The sequence below is a fragment of the Numida meleagris genome, chromosome 5 (assembly GCF_002078875.1).
Source record: "Numida meleagris isolate 19003 breed g44 Domestic line chromosome 5, NumMel1.0, whole genome shotgun sequence".
Lineage (NCBI taxonomy): Eukaryota > Metazoa > Chordata > Aves > Galliformes > Numididae > Numida > Numida meleagris.
Window position 1 is genome coordinate 14,275,654 of NC_034413.1, and position 25,120 is coordinate 14,300,773.

General features: G+C 34.6%; 1 protein-coding gene across 5 annotated transcripts in view; it reads right to left on the minus strand.

Annotated features, from left to right (window-relative positions):
• The window catches only part of LOC110399950 (heparan sulfate glucosamine 3-O-sulfotransferase 1-like), a 92,078-nt gene continuing 72,737 nt past the window's right edge, over positions 5,780–25,120 (minus strand). For all 5 annotated transcript variants that reach the window (XM_021399460.1, XM_021399461.1, XM_021399458.1 and 2 more), the window contains one exon: positions 5,780–7,139. In XM_021399460.1, coding sequence (XP_021255135.1) covers positions 6,091–7,020 — 930 coding nt within the window. In that variant the 5' untranslated portion in view covers positions 7,021–7,139 and the 3' untranslated portion in view covers positions 5,780–6,090. The remainder of the gene's footprint in view (positions 7,140–25,120) is intronic.

Consider the following 25,120-nt stretch of genomic DNA (forward strand, 5'->3'; position numbering starts at 1 on the left):
TGCACAGCATTTCAGGCTGACAGCCCTTGTCAAATCAACAACAAAACCTATGCATCTAGCACTGCTAATTTTACAGAAAGGATTAAAAAAAAAAACAAAAACCAAGCCTTTCTGCAGAGAATTGTTACTTCTCAGCACTACAGCATTTGGCCCAAGGTTCGACATAATATGTTGAATCTGCTAATAAGATGAAATAAGTGTGTTTTGAAATGTGTATACTCACATTTACCCTGAATAGCTTCATGATCAGAACATTAATTCAGGAATATAAAATACCTAGACAAATCCCTGGAGTAGCCTGTTATTGTCTTCTGCATGTCTTATGAGCCCAATCATAATTTTCATTTGGAATTGGGACATAGCTGCTGAACAAATATTTAGCAGAAGAGGCCCTTCAACTTAGGTTTTATTACTTGACATTTGTCCCTGCCCTATTTTTTTCCTACTACTAGTTTGGATGATAAATTAATTCCTACATGTAGATATATGCATGTACATGTATCTACATTCACACTCAGATATATAGTATAGGATAAAAAGAAAGTGTATGAGTTATAGTTCAAAATGTTCACATTAAAATAAAAACTTTTTAGCTGGTCCAAGTGGCAAAGCGTTTCTTAATTATCTGCGCTTCCTGACATTTCAGTTTAAACCTGTAAATCAGTTGTACTATCCCCTGAAGAAAGAGCAAATGTAAAAAATTTATTTGTTAAACTATTATAAGTAAGTCCATATACAATACTGTTTTTCACTGGGAAATGTATCAAATAGAGATAATATTTTTAATTCTGGTTTGATGATTCACAGCTTTTATTTCAGTGTCACTCAAAACACTTTTTTAATCTCAGAAGAAACAACATAAAACCGAAGACCCTTGAGAGGGTCCAATAACCCTTAAGAGGAAAACTGTACCACAGATAAAGAGTCTGCATTAGGGCATTTTTCAGTAAATAGTTACTGAGAACATTTTGTAATGGAGATAAAAGAACATACAATGTAAAGCATAAGACCTTTTTGCATCAAAAACTAGACTTCATAACATTGGTCACATACATTACTACATGAGATGTATTACATATGTACATGGTAAGTAACACCTATTTTACCATGAGAGTATGATTTATATTAGTCTTTTTACAAATCTACTGCAGTTTCAACTTTAAGGTACTATTTTATACTTTCATTTCATTAGTATCTTTGTTTCTGATATTTTTTTCAGGAATTCTAGTAAGCTCACGTCTCTGTTAATGAGCTTAAAAAAAAAAAGACAATTTGTTTACAATCACAGAACGATACTAAAAAGTCTTATTTATTAGTGATGTAAAATTTCAAATTGTTTTTTAAAATATAAAGTAAAAATTGTAAGTCAAATTAAAGCTTGGAATAATCAAGGCAGAAACTATTTGTCCAGTAACTAAATACTAGTTGTTAACTGTTGCTAATGATCAATGTGCTAGGCAAATTATTATTGAATTTAATTCCAATGCATCTATTCATTTCTGTAATAAAATTTGAACTCTTGAAAGAAATGATATCTCAAATCCACAAGTACAGAAAATAATAATGTACAGGAGTATAATCATTACTTAAACAAATTAAATGTTCTTTTCTCACAAGGAAAAGTTATTGTGATGGTTATCATACAATTTTCACTGTAAATTAACATACGGGGGGAGCATCACTCTCTTTCTTCTTTAAACCATGCTTTTACACACCAAAGTAATAATCCAGAGTTCTATTTTTGACAACATAGATTAAACAAGAATTGATAGGGATTATGATAATTGCAGAATCACAGAATTGCAGGGGTTGGAAGGGACCTCGAACAGTCACTGAAACCAACCCCCCACTAAAGCAGGTACCCTACAATAAGTTGCACAGGTAGGCATCCAGATGGGTCTTGTGGAGACTCCAAAACCTCTCTGGGCAACCTGTTCCAGCGTTCCATCACATTTACCCTATAGAAGTTCTTCTGCATGTTAGTATGGAACTTCCTATGTTCAAGTTTTAGGCCATTACTCCTTGTCCTACTGCTACACACCACCGAGGGATCCCAAAAGAAGCAGAAGTTTTCCATGGCTGGAATGTTTCTACAAAGTTTTTTATACCAATAAATTGAGCAATCACATTTAACACTTTATAAGTAACCTTATTCGTGAGAACAGTGACAATTTCTGATCGATATGAATGAGGAATACCTTATTTATAATATTCAGTTTTTGCTCAACTGATGAAAACATCTAAATCGACAAAGGCAATAAGCAGTTAAGTTGCTTATTTTTACTTTTCTTTTTCAGGATTCCTTGAAATGTACATGAAGATTGAAAACTCTGTGAGGATGTACTTCCCTATGGCAGTCAATCTAATTTTTGTTCAGTGTATTTTATAGGATTTTTGACTGCACCAAAATGATACTCAAGGAGTTGCTTTTGTGTAGCAGTACACAATGATGTGTACTTAGTCTATGGCCTCTGTAAAGTTCTCCAAAATATTGCCATGAATATTCCAAAAAAGTTAGGCAAGAAGTTCTGAAAGAAGAACTGCAAATTTTCTATTAAGGCTATGCAGTGAAAGATAAGACTTTCAGCACAGGGGCTTTTGGCAGCTAGATTGACAGGGTACAATGAGAAGGCTCAGCACTCTTCCTGGCAAAATGATGCTGGGAAGAGCGTAGTAGAAGAACCAGTCTGTTTTCTTTAAATCAAAGAAGTACTACTAGGATAATTTTTTGGAAGAAGGAAAATCTTAACTTTCTCATTGCTTTGTGTTTACAGAGCATATGTAATATATACAGCCTGTATTAAAAAAATTACAGAGATTAGACTCATCTAGCTATTAAGTTTGGGTGTTCTTCTTACTGTGGCAAAGTCTCAGCTGATCCAGTTATGTTTACAGTTGCTTGAAATTGATAGTTCTCAGTCATAGTAGATTAAAGCAACCCTAATAATGGTATCTAAAAAAAAGGAAAATAACATTATTTAACATGAAAGCTTAATATCTGTACAATGTAAAACAGTGTCAAAGAGCCACTCAAATCATTCTAAATTCTGCAATGATGTTACACATGTGACTGCATCATATTTCAGATGCTCTCAACAACCTTTGAGGCAGCTGCTTGCTCTCTTTAAGCAATCTTCCTATAAGAAACTTACTTCTCTTAAAGCCTCCTAATTATCAGATAATAAGATGAAAGAGTCCCTTGATGACTGCTTTGGGGAAGAATAGTTTATAGAAATTATTGGAACTCTTAATAGATACTTGCCATTTATTAAACTGAAACTATTAATAATTTCGTCAGTTATGGTTCTTCACGAAATCAACCTGCTTTGAATTCCACGCAACAAAAATTGCATATTTTTAGGGAGAAAAAGTAATTTTGGCTTTTTATTATCAAGTATAGCTCAATTGAGAAGGCTAGGCCTGCATGTGGTACATTTTTCAGATCACAAAATGGAAAACTATGATTGAAACAATTTGCAATGCTAAATTATAGCCTACTGTATTCACTTAATTCATTTGTGCAGGTTAATTTGCATCTTAGTAGGCCATTTACCTAGAAACTTTAGATGAGAATCTTTATTTATGTAAAACCAGAACAAAAGAGCCAATCACTCACCAAAATTATGTTTTGCATAAAGTATTTCTTCTGGTATTAGTAAACTTTAAAATACTGAGTTTATTCCAATGACTTTGTCCTTCCAAAAATGCTTATCAGGAATGAAGAGCGCTAACAAATCAAGTAGATATATGTATCACTAATCTATACAGATCAGCCCTCCTTGAAATGAGAAGTCTAAAAGGAGATCTGCGTTTTCAAAGATGTATGCAACTTTTGCCAACTGGTACTTCTGCATTCAACTCACTCAAAGTAAACTTCAGAGAAGAAAAAGACTTGTTGCCTGCAAACATAAATATAGAAACACATCAACATATGAAACTGCATGTGGTATATAGTCATACGAAGTCTGGTTACTGACAGCTACCTGAAACCTTTGTTAAATTACACAGTGTTTTGAAATTACATTCATTGCAGGAAAAAGGAAAAAAAGAGAAAAAGAAAACAAAAACACTATTAAAAAGAATAATCATGGAAAAGAAGCAAATGAAAAATACGGCAAGTTTTGGAATGTATAAGAAACAGAAAACAATACTGCAAGAAAAACTGTGATCTGGATCTTGGCAAATTTGAAATAAATGCATTTATATTTCCACACCTGGTTCAGATTGTATTTCTGAGTAGTACCCAGATCATAACAATTTTAATGATTAAGAAGTCACAACCTCAGAAAAGGTGGAAGAAAAACATAATGATTTGGAGCATTCAAAGAACTCATAGTTTCATTCAGTAATCATATTTCAGAAAGATAATTTCAGAGGTTAATTTTAGGGTAATGAAAATTAACATGATTTTCCATCTTAGTTATACACTTACAGGTAGCAGAATAACAAGATTTATTATACTATTTTTAACATTTTACATTTATTGAAGGAGTATGATGAAAGCTCTTTCCAACTAATCTATAGTGGGCCTGATTCTGTTCCAATTCAGCGGTAGAAGAATGCTACCTCCCTTACATCTAAGTAGCACCCTGGTAAAGTGATTAGAAACCCAAAATTAGTGCTGCAATACATACCTCCAAACTCATGAAAAAGAGGACTGAATTCCACATCAGGAACATATCCTGTAGCCTGCACAGCTGCTTAAACAGAAGAACACAGATATTCAGTACTTTCAACAGTATTAGGTGGAGTATGATGCTTAGAGTGGGCCCACACAATTACAACTCACTAGGATTTTTGGATTACAAGGTACAATTTCAAACAAGCACATCTGCTTGCATTTGTGTAGTTCTATTTAGCATTTAACATTTAACATTTCAAGTTGATTTTCTTCTTTGGTACTGACATATGCAAAAGAAGAGCAGACAATACTTTGAAGCAAAAAATATCAAAAAGAAAAATTCCTTATGCAGGATGTCACTTTCATATATAATCTGAATATGTCATCCATAGTATATTGAGCAATGTTTGAGACATACAAATATAAAAAGATGTTGCTTTTAAGTCTGAGTACATCCCATGACCTGCATTAGAAATTACAAAGAATACTCCATGCTTTGAAGGGCAGGCAAAAAAATTTCTTTCTTTTTCAAAAGGATCTGTGCCAATGGAGATACTTAAAGTAAAGCTGGGAGAGAAATAGAATAACCAGTCACAAAATACAAACATGATTAATATGGTAGTACTGACAAAGAGCTATCTTTTTCATTCAAATGTGAAGTGAAATAATATACAGAATCAAACATTTGAACAGGCATTGATATTAACAAGTTTTTTTGCATTTTAGTACACAGAATAATGGTGTAAATTGAAGTTGCCTGGGATCTTCTAACTTCTTTACAGTCAGATCTCTCATTTCCTAAACTTTTTCAAACAGTTCATATTCTTACTTTATTATTTGGAGATTTTTTTTTCAAACTCAAGTATTAACACTGGTTTAATACTAATGATATACAGACAAGGATCTTCTAGTTCACCTATTTGAAATCAAAGGTGAAATAAATTCCTTTCATTATTAATTGATTGAAAGCTTTGACATATTAGCAAAGGATGAATTATTTACCGGAGCCACAATGTATGCCCCTGTTTAACATATAATTTAAACTATTGTATGAAAAATTCTAGAAATCAAGGTCACTATCCTCATACTTGATATAAAAAATACCAAGAAAAAAAATACAGAACAGTTAAAACAATACAATTTCAAATATGTACATTTTTACATTTTTAAAAGCAGTCATTTTTCCAAAACATCATATGTGAATTAAGTCCATTGAAATTATGATGGGGAAAAGAAGATTATAATATGATCCAGAGTAATCATACAGATATGTGAAACCTTTTTTTCCCAACACAAAGGCTAGCATTTTAATGAGTTGATGGATGTCTTGTTCCAGTGAAGCAAAGACGCCTTTGCTTCTACATAACCAGTACATTAAGTTCTCATAATATGAATCTCTACATGTTACAAAGATATGCTTGAAAGAGTTTGTTTCAGGCCCTTTTAAAGAAACATTGATTGCAAATGCATTAATGCCAGTCAAAAGAATGATTAACCATTCTGTAAAATTTTGCATTGTGCTCTCTGAAGTAAGAATAAAGTTGCTCTAAAACAGTGTTGTTAACAAGAGGATGGGGTCGCCCTTTGGATTCATGTAAACATCTCTCTCTTCCATCACTTCGAATGCAATAGAATCCCTTAGTTTGGTTAAAATAAAAATTAGAAGGCATAATTCGGGAAGGAAGATTTAGAAATCTTTCAACTTTTTGTAATTCAGGAAGAGGGTCCTTGATTAAAGTATTGCCATCCACTATGTGAATCTGATCCAAACTGAAATGTTTAAGCCAGTTTTCCATATGAACATCATATAAACTTCTCTGAATAGCTTTGTATTTGGTATTAAGTGCTCCATTCTTAATAACAATATCTTCAAAAAGCTGAACAGGCTTGTGGCTTTCTACTCTGTTGTAATATACTTGAGTATAGTCAGATATAACTCTCTCAGTGGGATCTCTTAGAATGAGCAGCAGCTTAATGGAGCTATTCATGTCATGAATTCTTTCTGGAGCCTGTGGTGATGTAAAATAGCCTGGTGTTTTCTCAATAGTAATTTGATTTCCATAAGAAAATGGCATCAAACTCCTATACCAGTCTATTCCTTTCACATAATTTTCATCCCAGTCAAAAAAGTGGACTTCTGTAGCTGCTACAACAATATTAGGATGAATATCCAACATTTCCAGCAAAGCCCTTGTTCCTCCTTTACGAACTCCAATGATAATTGTCTGTGGTATTCGTCGACTTGTGCCAGGAGGTCTCACCTGTGCTGAATAGTGTTCACTTTTATTGCTGAGTAATCCTACCTGTGACTTCAGTGTTTCCAACAGTGCCCCATTCTCTACAGGAGCAACCTGAGTATGAGTCAGCAGGAGATAAGCTGACACCAGAAGAAAGGCCATGTGGAGAGGAATATTTAGTTCAAGATAATATTATGCTTGATTAATGAAAGAATAGATAGGTCCCTTCTTGAGTTGGTTGGCAGAACCAGCAGTAAACAAACAGCAATTTTCTGAAGCATCTGAAAAATAAAATAAGTCAAATCAGTATTTCTAAACCCATCACAAATCAGAAATTCAATTTACCGTTCAATTCACAAATCCAATCTTTAGTCACAATAGAAAAGTTATCTGTTTTCCCTGACTTTATTTCAGAAGAAAAAGACAAGAAGGAAGATGAGGATGAGGATGGTGATGATGAGGAGAAGCAGAAGAATAATAGCATTGCAAAGCAGGAGTGCTGTGCCTTTGTTGAATCAATGTGAAAAAATGGATGTGACAGGGTGGATTCTTTGCAACTATCCAAGTGCTGTGAAGTGTAGTCACTTAGGTGTTAGGAAAACCATGGTAAAAACAGACGTTTTGGTATAGTTCTGCAGTTCTTCCAGAGCTCTGTAAAAGAAATGCCTAGATACTTTCCATAGTACAAATTTTTAGGGAAGCAAGGCTAGTTGGAGTTGGATACCCTCTTTTTTCTTTACCCAGTTGTTATTCTGTCATTTTAAGGTGGGTAGACATGCACATGTAAGTGAAATAAAATGTCACTGTAACTGTGTTGCTAGCCTTTGGAATCCCTTTGGAAAGTTTTGTATATATTCACAGAATCAATCATAGAATGGCCCAGGTTGGAGGGGACCTCAAAGATCATTTTTAGTTCCAGTTCCCCTGACATGGTCAAGGTTGTCACCCACTAGATCAGGATGTTCAGTATCCCATCAAACTTAGTCTTGAATGCCTTCAGGAACGGGGCATCCACAGCTCCTCTGGGCAGCCTTTTCCAGTGCCTCAGCATCCTCTGAGTAAACAATTTCCTTCTAACATCTAATCTAAATCTCCTCTTGTTTAGTTTAAAACCACTCACCCTTTTCGAACCACTATCAGGCCACGTAAAAATTCTGTCATCTTCCTGAATATTAAGCTTCTTTTAAGAATTGGAAAGCTGCAGTGAGGTCTCTGTAGAGCTTTCTCTTCTCCAGGCTAAACAAGCCCAACTTCCTCAATCTTTAGGAGAAGTGCTCCAGCCCTCTGAACATCTTTGTGACCCTCCTCTGGACTCACTCCAACAGCTCCATGTCTTTCTTGTGCTGGGGGCCCCAGGCTTGGACACAGTACTTCATGAGGGCAGAGCAGAGGGGGGCAATAATCTGCCAGTCTGTATTCATATCTGGATTGCCCTAACCCAAAAGCAGCAGCTTGCAGTTGACCGTATTGAATCTCATTAAGTTTTCATGGGCCCACTTTTCAAGTTTGTAAATTATAATAATTGTTTGACATTGTAATGCTGTTTGAAATGGATTGCTAACCATCACAACAATGCTGATAGAAGAAAAAATTCAGATCAGTGTAACACTTGCACTGGAGCCACTATTCTTGGATTGCCTGTTTCTATGCCTGAAAATCTTACAAAGGAAGGTGTTACTGAGAGCATTCTTGGAATTTTTCCATTTCTCAGCAATTATAAAATTGCGAGGTTTACACAACAGATCTATTTTCTTAACTTGTTTTGTTATGGAAACAAACAATTTCATACAGTGAAGAAGTAGTCATTTAAAACCAACTGATTTTGGATGCTATTTGAATTATGGCTCATATTTTAAAGTCATCTCAGAAATACTAAAGCTTAGCTCCTTCTTTGGTTCCACTCTGTCAGTCTTTTTCTTTTTCTGAATATACTGGTCACAGTACTTTGCCTCTTAGAAATGACCCTAGAGAACACAGCCAATTCCCATTTGTCATGGCTCTGAGGAGCACTTAGTGTTGCTATTCAAAAGTTGTTTCCTTTGAGGCTTACTTTTACAGACTTAAAAATGTAACATAAAAACATTTTTTATAATAACAATCTAGGCAAGATTTACTGAATCTATTTCCTAAATCTTCTCATTAAAACATACTCCAGTGTCCTTGATAACTAGGGAATGATCCTTTTGGAGGCTTGACTGGCCTCTAAACTCACAGATAGCAAACATTAGCCCCTTAACTTTAAAACTGACATTTTAAAATTAAACTGTGACCTTCAGTCAGTAAGTCTATGTTGAGCATTCCCTACTATGTCCAAGGAAGACTTAAACATGACTATTTCTTCAGAAAAAAAAACCAACTTCAACCAGGTAAAGTTGATGAGCATACGCTTAATAAATATTGGAAAAGTCCAGGTCTAAACTGGGTTTTTAATCAGAAAATGGAAAAAATATGATTCTTCTTTACCAACATGAAAGAAGGTCATAGGCTTTTAACTAAGAACTCCACATGGAAGTGCTATTTAATGTTCTGAAGAACAGGGAATGTAAGCATTTCTATGGAAATTACAGGATGGAATTCTGAATCATTAGTAGTTTCGTTTTCAGAATAACTACTCTTTTGGATGGTAAATTTAGGAAATAGTAAACATGCTGAGGAATCAAAATGCATTCTGATGTAAATGACAGTTAATGTCTATTTATTCTGAAAATCTCCCAAAGAATGTACAATGCTGAACATGCTATTTAAGGTGTCAAACCCTAGAGGACTCAAAAAAAAAAAAAAAAAAAATTGGCTTTCAAATTCCAAGCATGTTTGCAAGCAGTGACTCTGCTTTGTTAATGCCAAGCCTTTTGGCAAATTCAGAATTTATTGATTCACAACCTTCCTAAACTCTGTATTTACAGTAAGGACAGAGCTACACATAAGATGCTTTTGGAAGCACTTCCTCTCTTACCTGAAGAAAGAATATACAGCAATATTGCTGCTTTTCTATGATCCCAGTAAGTTGGGATTTGGGTGGGGTGGGAGTGGAGCTGGGAACAGATAATACTTATTTTAACCTTTTTCCAAACCCTGGTATTAATTTACATTCTAATCTTCATTCTAAAATTAAAATTATTTCAAGAAGATTGAGGAATTATTGTTGTAAATGCCTTACATTTTTTTTTCCAATGTACCTTTTTTTTGTTCTAATATTCACCTGTGTACATAAGATTACTTTGATAAAGGCAAGATCAATCTGAATGTTGGGCAAGCAAGCATTGCCTTGCAAATACCATGAAGTAGTAAACTAATTTAAATTATTTAAATTCCAGAACTATCCCATTCTTAAACAGTTTTAAAACCTGTTTCTTAACGTATATATTAGGCATCTTTGACTAACCAGAAAAAAAATGTTTCTAGAATTATTGATAAGAAAGATTCTTGAGACTGACTAGGATAATAGGAAAGGATTTGAGTTTTGGAACTCTACAGAGGTGTGTTCATCATATGGTGATGGTTCATGATAATGGATGAAAAATGTCCAAACTTATTTATATTTATTTCACTGAATTTTTATTTTACTAAAAAATATCACAGACGTTGTTCATATGGCTTCAGTCACCTAAGAATCAGACATTAATACTGTGATTCAGAGAAGCCTGAAAGCTGAATAAGAAATTTGTAACAGGAACTAGGAAAAAACTGATCTTCCAAAGTATTCTCAGGTCCACATGTAATGACAGTCAATGATTGTTTAACTGACCATCTAAACTCAACAGTTCTCTATTAAAAACACATTTAGAAACCAGTTAACAGGAGATTCTGCATTTCCTGTACAAGTATTAGTAGCATTTTTGAAAATAATCTTTAGTTTAACTAGTTTTCAATTAATTAGTTGTTTTATATAGTGGAAATTTCCTAGACTTATTGCTAAAACAAAAGCCTTATCCAGGAAATACTACCAGAAATAATCGAATTCAGACTGTGCTGCAAAGCTGATGCCTAAATAGATCAAAATTGCCTTTGGGAGCAATTCCATCAGAACAACATTCCAGCTTCAGCCTAAGAGATTTGATTGATTTTGATGAAGCTCTAAAATGTTAGATCCTGTGGTTAGGTAATAATTGCTACATAAATGTAAAAAGGATTTAAACATGATTTATCAAATATAATTGGAAGGTTATTTGAATAATTTTTGTGCTGCTTTTCTGTCTTTATGCAATTAAATGCACATTTTTAGAAGATATGAACTGCTTTTTATAATGAAACCAATATATTTTACATTGAAGCACTGTGTACTCTGAATCTCAAAATATTCCTATTAGCTATATGGAACACAACCAAAAAATTAACTCCATGATGTATTATTGGAATTATGGTGCCATACTACATGTTTATCTGGTAGTTCTCACGTTGCCTAGTAATACAGGAAACATCAACAGATATGATACATAAGCAGATATGAAGTTCAGAAAGAAATTCACACTGTGGAGATAACTATTTAAGTAAATAATAGCTTGTGATTCTGTTTGGTTTACTTTTTAAAAAAATCTAAAGAAGCAAATACGCTGGCTGAAAAATCATTTTAATATTGCAGAAATGTTCTAAAGATCCCTTACACTCTATTGTAAAAAATCTAAATAGCTAATGATTTACTTTGCTTAAGTGTGTAGTACAACATCATAGGGTAAACATACCTATAGTATTATTACTCATTTAAAATATTAGTAATAAGTAATAATAATACTCTCCACTGCCTGTAATAATTTCAACTGGGTTATTTCACAACACTTTATATTGATGAACTGTCTGCACCCTACTAAGGCATCATTCTCACCTTACAGGAAATAGTGACTAATCAACATAAAGTCAGTTCAGGAGTGCAAATGCTATAGAAAGCCAGGTTAATGTCATCTACTTAAGGTCATATAACAGGTTTACAATCTATCCAAGAAAATAAAAAAAAACAAAACAGGGCTTCCAATTCCCCACCCACTTCCAATTTTGTACCATTTGATGGCAATCATTCACATTTGCTATAGTAACTTACACTTGGTTAACATGCAGAACAGAAAAGAAAGCACGAAAAGCGAAGCGAAGAATTCCCTAGTGCTTCAGCATAATATCAGAGTATTTTGTGGAATACTGCAGTTTCCCCCCTCTTGCTCCCTCCAAACTGAAACAAAGTGTGAGCTCTGGATTTTGCAAAAATACAGTTCACTACTCAAAGCTACAACAAGCAGAGGTGTTCAGAATAAATACAGCGGAACAGCAGTTTTTACGTTGAATTTAAAAAATATTTTTGCTATTAAAAATGCATCCTTTTTTTTTGTTGTTTATTCCATTCCAGATACCATCCCACCCCTACACCATTAAGAGTTTTCAATTGTTTTAAGACTTGCTGCCACACAAACTTGTAACAGATCCATTATAATCAAGCGCACTTCTAACACTGACAATGTGAAAAAGTTATAACAGCCTAACCGTAAGGTGAATTGCTTCAGGAATTTCTTTAAAAAGCCATACTGTGACGACAGTTAGGCCAGTGTAAAGTATCCTATACAGACTGGCTTTATGTAATAAATAATTCTAAATAACAACAACTATCACTACAACAAGAGTTTAATTTTTAAACTCAATCCTCTTATAAATGAAGTAAAAATCACTTCTATCTAGACAGGTCAGATATGCCTTGATTGAATTCAGAAGACAATGACAGCATAAAAATATATTCTGAATGTGAAGAATTTTTAACATTTTGAAAAAGTTTCATACATAGAAATAATTGAGTAGACCTTAATTTTATTATAAATAGTGCAATTACTTTTAAATTTATTCTAGAAAGAGAGTGACGAGAATTAGCTACAGTTGAATACGTGTAGAAGTGCACTAAAATTTTCACTGAGAACTGATTCAGAAGTATCCCAAATAAAGAAATATGTTTGACTCAAAGTAGAAACTTTCATGTGGCTTGATGTTAGAATTTTGCATTTTTGCAGAAATATGACAGTGTTCAGAAATTCATGTGATTTTCAGAGTTGTTTAAAGCAGAATCCAAGTTTGTAACCTTTTGAAAGAACAAAATCTGATTTTTAATTTTGCAATCAAATCCCAGTCACAATGAACTTTTCATAGGCTCAAGTTTCTGTGGTGGATTTTGGACTCAGCTCTCAGTAAAAAATATGAATGTAATCTGATTAAGCTCGGATGACTACCCAGGTTATTGAGTAGCAAAGAATATTCCCTTTGCATACAATTTCAAGCCTAAACTCATGTTTAGAAAGTATGATTGAACAAAGTATATTCACATTGTTTTCTTTATATTTGCACAAAATGCACCTTTTAAAATACTAAAAATAAATCTAAAACATAATGTAAATAACAAGGACTACTGTTCTTATGATATGTGATTTCTTAGGCTGGGGACAGATTTCTGAGTTAGAGGTGTTGCTGCCTAAAGACACGACTATCCCGTTATTATGCACTTATCGCGCTTATCATTGACAAATTGGTGGTTGGATTTATTTTCCTTCACCTCTGCTGATAGTAAGACTCATTCAAGTGCTCCACTGCCTCCTCTCCTATCAGGAAAAGTATCTGCTTGGATAGTATTGCAAGATCTGCTGTTCATGTTACTCATACCTCTTCTCAGCTTAATTTAGTACAAATAAAGTGAATTATTTCAAACAGTTTAAATAGTATTACTAATCTAACTCCTTTTACTGCATATATCCAGAAATAATAGGAACAAATAGGAACATAAATAGGAACAAAAATGGAAATAGCTATTTGGCGACTAAGGTTAGGAGATGCAAAGCCACTGCAATCGGCTGCAGGCTTCTTTTCTATCAGGCACACAGACTATAACAGATTTAAAGAAAAACTAAGAAAGGTTAGCATAAACTATAAACACACTTAATCATTGGCAGGTGACATTAGCAGATAGGAGTTTTGAAAAAAGTTTGCTTCCCTAAGGCTAGCAGAACATTTTCTTTTTTCTGGTAACTCGAGATAGAAAACTGTCTGATGATAATACGACTGCAAATGCATGGCACAACCTCATATACAGTAACCTATACAGTATAAATACTGTATTTTTTTTGTGTGCCAAATAAAACTTCTATAGATGTAGCCAACACATATTTATAGTATCTTTGAAAATATAATAATCAAAACACCCACATAAATGTTACTGAGCTATAATTTCATAAACATCCCTAATATGTTTGTTCCACAAAGCTGGGCATATTCTAAGTATCCTTCTAAATAGACATAAAATAAATTCTGCTCCTATTAAGATGTAAGGTATAGATGGTGGGCAGATTAACATGTGTGACAAGGGCAATTCTCTATGTCTGATACCTCTACACATCACATTGATAATGTAATTATATTTGAAATATGCAATTTTATTGAATTAACCTTACATCTGCAATTATTAATTATGCATTGGGATCAAAATAAACGGAAGTAACAAAGCTGGAATGCTAGGCCTTCAGCCAAATAAGCAGTAACTGCATAATTATAAAGATAGGGCAATATGTGGCTGATAACTGGTTTTTATGTTCATTTCTACAGATCTTAGTAAGGCAACACTTCAATCTCTACACCTCTGGTACAATTCATTGAATATTATTCATTTAACCACATTCATTGTCAGAAAGAACATCTGGATATTTAGTGATGTTTAGGAACTAAAATTAAGAATTTGCTGCTTGCTTTAATGCACAAAACAGCAAATTCCTACAGGACATCCAAGTCAAATAGCCAGCACTAGAACTTCTGTTACAATCTCCTGTAAGAACACAGCTTCCTGGCTTTAAAAAAATTGCACCATAAAGACCTGCTGATTTGAATTGATGGGGATTCTGAAGCATTATAGCTTCAAGGACTCTGACATAGCAAAACCTTGGCTCACAGGAGATTTCTTCTGGGGAGAACTTATAAATATTTTTCCTTCAGTTCTCAGCACTGCTCCAGTGCAGGGTGAGAGCACTCCAGACAGAGCTCAACAGACGCTGGCAGCTGAATGGGGAGCTAGCCAGGAGTGAAGCTGGCCAGCCAAGAAGCAGGAGCTTCATGGGCCAGGCGGCTCCTTTGTTCCCACCCTGAGTGCTCTCTCAAGGTTAAAAGCTTCAGCCTTTGTAGCTCTGTATCTTACCTATTCTTTTTAGTGACTTCTCGGGGAAGATCTCCAAGGCTCTGGGATTACCCTCTGGGAACCAGTTAAGCTATGTGATGCTGACTGATAAGAATTTCTGTATTGAGTCTTGTTTAATTGCTGTAAAACTCCCATTATATAGAGCATTAAATAAACTGATCCATCTCTTCTAATAAAAGTCACACTTCCCAACAATCAGCAAATTTGAGGCTTTCTGATGTCAAATTCAGGCACTAAGAGGAGATAAACCAATTTATTGGCTCAGGAATACGCTGAAAAGTGCAGGAGTAAAAGTGAGCTGAGTTCATCCATAACAGAATAAAGCAGCTGAAAAGCCCATCAGAATTGAAACGATCTGGTCTTGTAAGAGATAACTGAAAAAAAAGTTTAAGATGTACTTTTTATGTGTGTGAAACTAAAGGACATACTTATTTTTCTGACTAGTTCTTAAGTATGAGGACTGCTCCAAAAGTAATGCTTCCTATTTTATTCTGTTGGCCCACACTGTCAGAGGCAGATGTTGGTGGTATGGCAGTAGAGGTTGAACCTTCCCACCAATATCTCATTCCATTTTGTTGCTGTGTGACAGATGGCAGCAAAGAGGCAATCTGACACAATGGCATCTGACATGGAAGTGCATATGAAGAAAGAGCGTCACTGAATTCCTCCATGCAGAAAACACTGCACCCATGACCAAACAGTGCTCAGAGAATTTTAGCATCAGAAAATCCAAGATTATACAAATAAAGAAGCAATGTCTGCCTTTTCTCAAAGTAAACAAACATGTAGAGGTCAAAGTCAGAGACCACACAAAGCAACTGCCTAGCAATTCTTAATGGTGATTACTAAGTAAAGAGGTAAAACCATCTTACACCGATAAGCAAATCACTGCTAACAAAGGAGAAGTTAAGAGTAATATCACAACATAGAAAAGATACAGAACAAACAAACACACTAAAAAAGAAATGAATATATAACAAAACTCCTCTTGAATAAAAACTCAATTAATGCCTTCAACATGTACACATTATCAAGTTACATGCACTTCTAACCCAGCAGGCAGCTGCAGAGACGCAGTAATGAAAGCAATAGAGGAAACATTTGAAAATGCCTAATAACCAGAATACAACACAGAAAATAAGCCAGTTGTGCCAAACTCAAGCCTCCCTGGCACTGCTCCTAGTACTAAAGCAGGGGGTCAAAGATGACAGTCATTAACCTAAACACATAGATTAAGTAGTAAATTATTATTTTCTGAATATCAAAGACAAACAAAAATCAGATCCGTTGCTTTTAACCAGACCTGTTGCCACTGATGAAGTGATATATTAAAAGATGGTAAGAGAATATCCACCATTGAAAAGACAGAGTGGTAGATAATATTAAACATTTCTTCTATTTATCTCCAGAATTTCTGAGATTTAGAAGAGGTTCTACCCTGTCTGTACTTTGCACTTCTCAGTTAGGAAAGGCACAACTTAGAAAATTTCTCAGTCTTATAAACTTTAATGTACAGGCTGAACTTGTAGGAATGTCAATTGTTCAACTGAAGTCAAAGTACTAAAGATAAACAAACTTAAGTTAAAAACTCTTCAACTTCAGTGGAAAACAAAACAGTTCCTTCTCCTCTTTACCCCCAGTCCATCCAGCTATTATGACAACTTCCCTGTGCAAAAAGAATCTGCATCTACAAGCTAAGGTTTTCTTTGGTTGTGCTCTAGACCTGAAAAGCCAGAGGAGATACAGCTGCAGTAACACTGCATCAAACAGCATGGTTAATTCAAGCAGAACATGTTCCTTGCCATACAGCATCACTTCTTCCCCATAGCTCAGCGCTACTTTGCACCCAGCTCAGTCTTCCATATTCTCCATTTAATGCTGCATCACTTCAAATCAGTTAATAATTCTCAGAAAGTCTCTTTGATGGCTGACAGTGCCTACAGCAATTCTTCAGAGCCTTTAAGCTCTGTCTGTCAATTTCCACCTGGGTCTTCAAGGCAAAAATCATATTTAGGAGCCATCACATACATTCAGGATCTGGACTTTAGGACTTCAAAATTTGTGAAACCTGTGACAGAAGAGTTTGTCAGATTAGAAAATATGACTAGGAGGAGCCACAATAGATGTGGTCAGAGTCTGAACAAGAACACGTTAAAATTCCCTCCCAGATTCAATGATAGTGTTTGCTGACTGCGGTGATAAAATTAACAATTTACATTTTTTTATATCTGAAATTGTAGAATCAATTTGTAAAAATTGGTTGTACCTAGGCATATTATAATGTCATTTTTACAATTTCTCCTTAAGTTTGAATGATGCCAGTATTTCAGTAGTTCTCGGTGTTGGAAACTTCTGAAACAGAGAAGAAAGGGGCAGAGGTAGGAAGGGTCTCCAATGCATTTCCATAATTAAATGCATATTAATTAGAGTAATAAAGGGTCAGAATGTTCAAAGTCATTCTGTTACCTGTGGGTAGGTTGTACAGCACATGTACTTTAATTCCTTGTAAAACCTTTCATTTCAGCTTCTCAAAAAGATTCTGCATGTCAGCAGACTGGTACTATATTGCCACAACAAAGGGAGAGTTTCTCAAGGAACAATATATTAATACCGCATAAAGGCAAAAGGAACCTCCACTAGCTCTCATTCTCAGTCTTCCTCTCAGTTTCTTTCCATCCTAAATGAAATCAGGGATGCAATTCCATAATGAAACAAAAAAACCCACACAACATATATTTTTTAATTTCGGTTTCAGACTGACAAAAGATCTTTCCTTTCTGTAGGTTGATGTGACAATTTTGGCATATATCATTGCTATTTTATAGCCACAATTAAAAATGGAACTCTTTTTTCATACTGTATATGAAATCCATTATAATCCACATGTGCCACACTGTTCTAGTCCATTTATGTTTTTCCTTGGGAAATTTAACAAAAAAAGCTGAGGATCTGCCCTTGTTTCCCTTTTACCTATTCTTCATTACCACCAAGGCATTGTTACATAAAGCAAGGTTGTGGGTGCTTGCATGTGATGATTTTAAATATACATCCTGTGTAACCAGTTCCTTGTTGGTTGTTCCTCCCCCTCCCCCCATAAACACACTTGATAGCCTCTATTCACAGTGCAATTATCTCACTGTGTATTTTACCTCTAAGCACATTATTTTTTTCCATTTTCAATGCATATTAAGTTTTGTTTTGGAGGGGTAACAGAAATATTTCTGTAGTCTTCCTGTGGCATCCTTCGTCAATATCTTAGCAGTTTAAATTTTTTGAAGAGCAGATGACAACAGCTGAGTCCCAGGTAATTTGCAGGTCCAGTGGGACTCAGAAAAAAACAGGAAGTGAAGCACCAAACCAACACTTTCAAATCTGACTGCTTAAATGCACATAAAATCAGAAAGAGGTTCTGTCCTGTTGCCATTACTCACAGTGAATAGTACTTTATTCCATTAATAAAATAGAGTCAGATAGTTCTGAATGTAAGATGAGAGAATCTTAATTCCGTACAACAAAGTGTGATTTAAACTTTAAAGATACTGAAGATAGTATAGCTGAGAACATATCTGAAGTTTGGCTGTTTTTATACACTAATACAACCATTTTCAAACTCAGCAAGAAGTAAGAAACATACTAGAATATGTGTAACAACTCTCTGGTGAACATTTGCAAGTCACCTGTTTGCATTTGCAGATACATGTCCAAGCCATGCGCTGTTGCAGAACTTCATTTAAAAAAGAATAATCATAAAATCATAGAATTATTAAGGTTGAAAAAGTCCACTAAGATCATCTAGTTCAACTGTCAACCCATCACCACCATGCCAACCAAACCACATCACTCAGTGCCATATCTATACATTTCTTGAACATCCCCAGGAATGGTGACTTCACCACCTCCCTGTACAGGCTGTTCCAATGCATTACCACTCTTTCTTAGGAGAAATTTTTCCTAATATCCAATCTGAGCCTGTGCTGGCACAACTTAAGGCCATTATCTCTTGTCTTGTCACTAGTTACCTGGGAGAAGAGGCCAACCCCCACCTCACTACAACCTCCTTCCAGATAGCTGGAGAGAATGATAAGGTCTCTCCTGAGCATCTTCGTCTCCAAACTAAATAATCCTTGTTCCCTCAGCAGCTCCTCATAAGCATTGTGCTCCGGAGCCTTCACCATCTTTGCTGCCCAAACATGCAGTATTCTGTGAAGATTAGTGTGAAATTTATTTAGGGTCTCTGCTGAAATGTCAGCATTACTTATTACCTGTCCATCCTTCTCCTGCTCTCAGCGCTTAGTATCTCACCATGTGGTCAGTTATATATAAGCCTTTTGCACAGCACATTCATTACACTATTTCCTCCCATTTCCATTTGTGAAAAATACATACTTCTATTGAAAGTAACATCATGTTTAATTTTGTGGCAGCCAAGGTTTTTTCTGCACTCTGATTACAAATGTTCAGTCCTCTTACCTCAAAAATGTGTCCACAGGGGAAAATAAATCTGGATTTAAAATTTAATTTGGAATTGCAAAATATTGCAAAATACAGAATAGTTATTTCTGTTTATAGTATGCTGAAAAAGGTAACACAAGTAAGCAGTGCAAGTGACCACTTATTGATGCTAGCTTGGTTTTAAAGCAATAGCTTTGTTTCTCAAGAGAAGATAGTATTTCCTCTAGGAACTATAAATTGTATATATTATTTTACAGCTTGAATGCTGAATTTTAGTCTTAGATGTGTACTTCAACATTTCTTAGCTGAAATATTTTCACACTCACATCCCACTTACTCTTTATAGCATCTATCAATGTAAATACGTTTTAAGTTTAAACAACATTTATATTAAAGGCAGGTTAAATTTCTTCCAGAACCTTTCTGTCCAGGGGGAAAAGTTTGACATGGATGCACTTGGAAAGCTGTCACACCTACTGATGCCTTGAAGGGAAGTCTAGCCAAAAGAAGTCAGTTAGTCTGAGTTTATGGATAAAAATCACAGTTTATAGATAAAAATTTCTGAGATTAGAATTAAGATGTTAGAATAAAGCAAGATTGTAGTGTGTGTGAGAAATAAGGGGTTCAATTATTAAACATGAAAAAGTCTTAATTCCTATACTATAGAGCCTACTAAAATTACACAAGAAATTAGAGAGTAGCATGTCAAAAACATACATAAAACAACTGTATTTCCCCTGACATCAAAAAGCCAAACAATGTAATTGTGGGTCACAGTCTGAGAATGTTTCAGAAATCAAATTTCAGCAAAATTGAAAAGTAGCAGGAGAAAAAGTCATGAAGTCCAACCCATTTCATAAAGATGTTTTATGGACCTCCTGCATTCTTAAGTAGGCAAGATAAATTGAACGTGACGTATTTAAAATTATAACACATAACAAAGCAGTGCAAAGTTGGTAGTGAAAGTGGAAAGGAGTGAAAAGACAATGGAAACTACAAAAAGCAAATAAACTAAGCATCTCTAGACAAAACCACATTATTAGTCATTTTAATGACCAAGGTTAGATTGTATATTTGTGCAAATATATAGATAGTAGATACAGATTGCTTTTTGTGGCTGTATCATATTTAAATCCTCACAAAAAAAGAGAAACAACCTGCAAGAAACAAAACAAAACCAAGAAAACCCACCAAACCACACATACAAGAGACAACAATACACATGATAAAGAAGTACTGTTACACAAGGGCTGCTTCAAATGTAATGCCTCCTATTTTATTATGTTACTCCACAGTGTCAGAGATGGTGGTATGGCAGTAGAGGCTGAATCTTCCCACCAATATTCCATTATATTTTTTTGCCATGTGACAGATGGCAGCAGAGGGGCAGTCTGACAAGCCTGATGTGGAAGTGCCTATTAAGCAAGGGTATGTCACTGAACTCTTCCATGTGGAAAAAAACACAAATATTGACATTCATTGATGTTTGCTGAATGTTTATGGAGACCAACCAGTGGATGTGAGCAAAGTGAGGTTGTGGGTGTTGCGCGTCAGCAGTGATGACACAGACATGAAGTTCAAGCCATGTTCTGGATGGCCATGCACAGCTGTCATACCACAAAATGAAGAGCCTCTCACTCAGCTAGTGGTGATGACTATGTTGAGAAACAGTGTATTGTAGATTAGAATTTGCTCTATGAAATAGTGTTACTGTGCTCTTTGTATGTGTTGAAGTTTCCATGGAAATAAATAGGAGGCATTACTTTCAGAGTGTCCTATGTAAATGCTATTATCCACAACAGGAAAATAGGAATAGAGAAGGTCTAATAGTATGAATACCTCTGATGTCATTAAACAAAACATTCTACAACAATCTGTGCAAAAGTAATGTATCCTTATGTACAGGTTATTGGCAATCTGTAAAAAAAAAAAAAAGAAAAAAAAAAAGTTCTTTACTATCCAACAGTCTGTTTCACAGAAGAATCAAGAAAAGGAAGAAACTGAGCTTCAGCAAATTTGTAAATATATGGCACAAAAACTCAATTGAAGGGTGGCACACATCTACATTTGGTTGCGTGCCTCTGTTTCAAGCCTGACAAATACATACACTTCTCCCAACAATGGTGAGATGACACTGGATGTATCTGCCTATGCAATATGTAGCCCAAGCAATAAAATTCATACTGAATGAATTTAGGAAATAAACATACAGAATTATTTCTTGGGAGTACTGTATAGTAGAAGTTGTTTCCAGATTAGTCTAGCTGGAAGCTACTTTAAATGTATGCTTTTAAATATTTACTTTATTTATTAATTTTAAATATTAATTTAAAAATATAAAAATATAAATAGAAATATAAAAATATAATTTAAAAATAAATTTAAAAATTAATTTTAAATATTTACTTTAAATATATGCTTTTAAACAAAAATCCTTCAGCTGTCTCTTTAATATCTCATGCCCAGTGAACCTTCTCATTTTCTCACAGTCTCTATTTATGCAATGCTGAGACGATAATGTAAAATACAGTCAAAAGATTAAGTTAATTTTCAGGTAAATTATGGATTATGTAAGTCAATCAAGCAATAAATCTTTCCTTCACAGAAATAGGTTCAGTAAGGAATTTAGCTGAAGGCAGATAAAGGAGGGAAAGACAAAAGTCTTGTACATGAAAGAAACCAAAACAAAGGAGTGTTCTAGATTTACATGATATTAGCTGTAACTTATTCCCAGTAGAGTAAGGAAAGAGATATTTTGGAGACTGGGCAGAAGAATCTAATTCATGTGTTACCAAGGCTAAATTTATTCTGTTATTATCACCATGTACCATCCACATTCTTTTCTATTGTTTTATATGCAATTAAAAATTACTGTCTAAATCTGTAGAGTCACTGCTTGGGTTTACCAAGCCGTCACCGGAAACTGAGTATTAGCATAAAAATGTAGAAGCTAAACTTTGAATCATTATATATAGTTTACATGAATAAAAGAAATACTACATGAACAATTTAGAAATGTAACTTCCTTTGGGCTTCCAAGGTATGTTGTAATTTTTGCTCTGTGAACTACATAAATGTAAAACAAGCTTGTCCTAATTTCCAGCTGGGTTTACCTAGCTCTGAAGAGGAAAATAGGTAAAATATTCTGTCACAAAACATCTCCTGGGAAACTGTGCATTAAAAAATCCCCACAGGGATATTTTTATTTCTTCTTTTGCAGTTCTGGAGAAGAAAGACATTTACTCCAGTTTTGAATATACTTAAACCTGCTTAACTTTATTGCCATTTCTACCTTGAAATGGAAACTTCCAGGCATTTATTCCTTTTCCTATTCTAACAAAAACTGCCCCAAACAATATTTTGTAAACCGTTTCTTCTTACTATTGCAAAGAGAATCACACCTGCACTGAGTTTTTCACACCATGACTCCTGAAGCTTGTTTGCCACAACAAAGGACTTCACTATTTCTTTAATAATGCCCTTATTTTCTCCAATGTGATGCATTTAAATATATATATATATATTTAATGGTTATGCATTTCTAATTTGATTCACTGGTAAACACAGAATGTTTATTAAATATATTTTCTATGCAACAAAATATTCTGCCTCATCGTTTTATATGAAAATGATTGCTTGCAGACTTACTATCACCAGTACTTTTACTATTTTAATATTACTACTCACAATAAGAAAGCTAATCCTGTATGTAGATATCTGAGGTAGCAAACAGCTTACATTACCTACATGTTACCAGTTTTCAATTGTACTGATGATAAATGGTAGATATTGTGACAAATAAATGCTTTAGTCCCATGCTGCAGGGACTTTCAGTGACCTCTTAACTATTGCTGTACTAAATTGCTATTTCATTTTTAATGAGTGCTCTATAAATGGAGTAGTTTGTATTCTGAATCTGCGAGTGTTGCAAAAATTCCTAAAAATGGGTCAGCTGCAAAAACCTAAATACTTGCAGTCTATTATTATTCATTAGCATTTAAAGAGCATCCTTGACAACTAATGCTTAATATTATACATATTTCAATGACAGAAGCATTAAGCAATAATATTAAACAGCATCAACTTAAAAAAATCATAACTCACTAATATTTGTGGGGATTCCATCACCCAAAATACTAGATGACTTCACTTGACTAAAGTATAACAAAAACTTGCATGCATATGCACGGATACACATTGTTACCAGGCTTCAGAAATGGTCAGACTTTATGGGTAAGGTGCATTACAAGAGTCAAGATATGGAAAATCTCTTGTGCTTGAGATACTGTTTCAAAAGAAGTTTAACTGCTTAATTTCTACTAGGCTTAGACTCGTTTGGATGAAAGAAGCAACATACACATATTAAGTTATATTAATTGAAACTGCAAACTGTAATAAAAATCACTACTGCTAAGCCATATAAATGCCAAAGTTTTCAAGCTGACATTTGAATGTTTTTAATAAATATTACTTCATAAAAACATGTTTGATGAGCTTCAGTTAGGACAGTCATGCAGGCTTTTGGGAGAATAGTCAAGTACCCGCCTTGAGTGTGTGACTGAGAACTTACTTTCCACTTTTGGACCACTCTCCCTTCAGGAATAGACCTTGTATTTTCTCCTCTTTTCCCCAGCTATTCCATTCTTTCCCCAAGAGGGAAGCACCTTACAGAACAATATACTTTTAAACTCCAGTTTAATAACTATCTCCCTTGAGTTATCAGTTTTTGAGTTTGGGAAGTATTTTGAGCTGATAATAAATTACAGGTGTAGCTGCATAGGCATGTGTTGTTGCTTCCCACCTGCCACCATCTATAGCTGTGAAGAATCCTAAAGGCAACTGTGCGGTCTCGTTCCATCAACAGGATAAGGCACGCAGTAGAGGCTGCAAACATAATTTTTATGAACTTCACAGAACGGTCTGAATAAGCATGCCATTAATATCAACAGTTAGTAAAGGCTAACAACTCTGCCAAACGTATTATTTTTATCTAGACAAAATGAAAGCAGTATTCTTTCTAACACTGTCATCTTTTCAAGTCTAGCTCTTTCATCTCCAGTTATAAGTGCACAAATGGAAAATATTGACAAGACAACTGACTTTGTAACTCAGTACTCAACATTACAGCTCTTGAACACTCCCTAAGAATTTGCTGAATTTACTGAAGTTGTGAATTCTCAGCATCCAGCATGGATGGAACTTCATACTCTACGCTGTCAGGTTGTCAGGTCTAACACCCAAGTCTCCTAAAGGCAGGCAGTACATGTCTTTCTTCCTTATATACATGTCATAGGAATACTTTCTCTTGCCTTTATGGATGAATTCCTTTTAAAATATATTTCAAAACAAAAGGTTGATTTAGCAAACTTTCAAGTTCTGATCTATGCTGCTTTGCTTTTATCTCTTTCATTTACTCTGTTATTTATCAGTCTCAAGGTAGATCTCGAAATACAGCATCCAATTAAATGGTATTTCGTGTTTCTGCAATTAATTAGGAACTACTCTCCTTTCCTGAGCCTAAGAAAGATGACTAGGATAAAATAGCAAAAATAAACTTTTTTACTTGTGCAACTTTTATATACCTATCTATAATATGTGGCATCACAATGCCACAGGCTCACAGAAAACAGGCCGGAGGGAACCTCAGGTGGTCACTTAGTCTGTCTC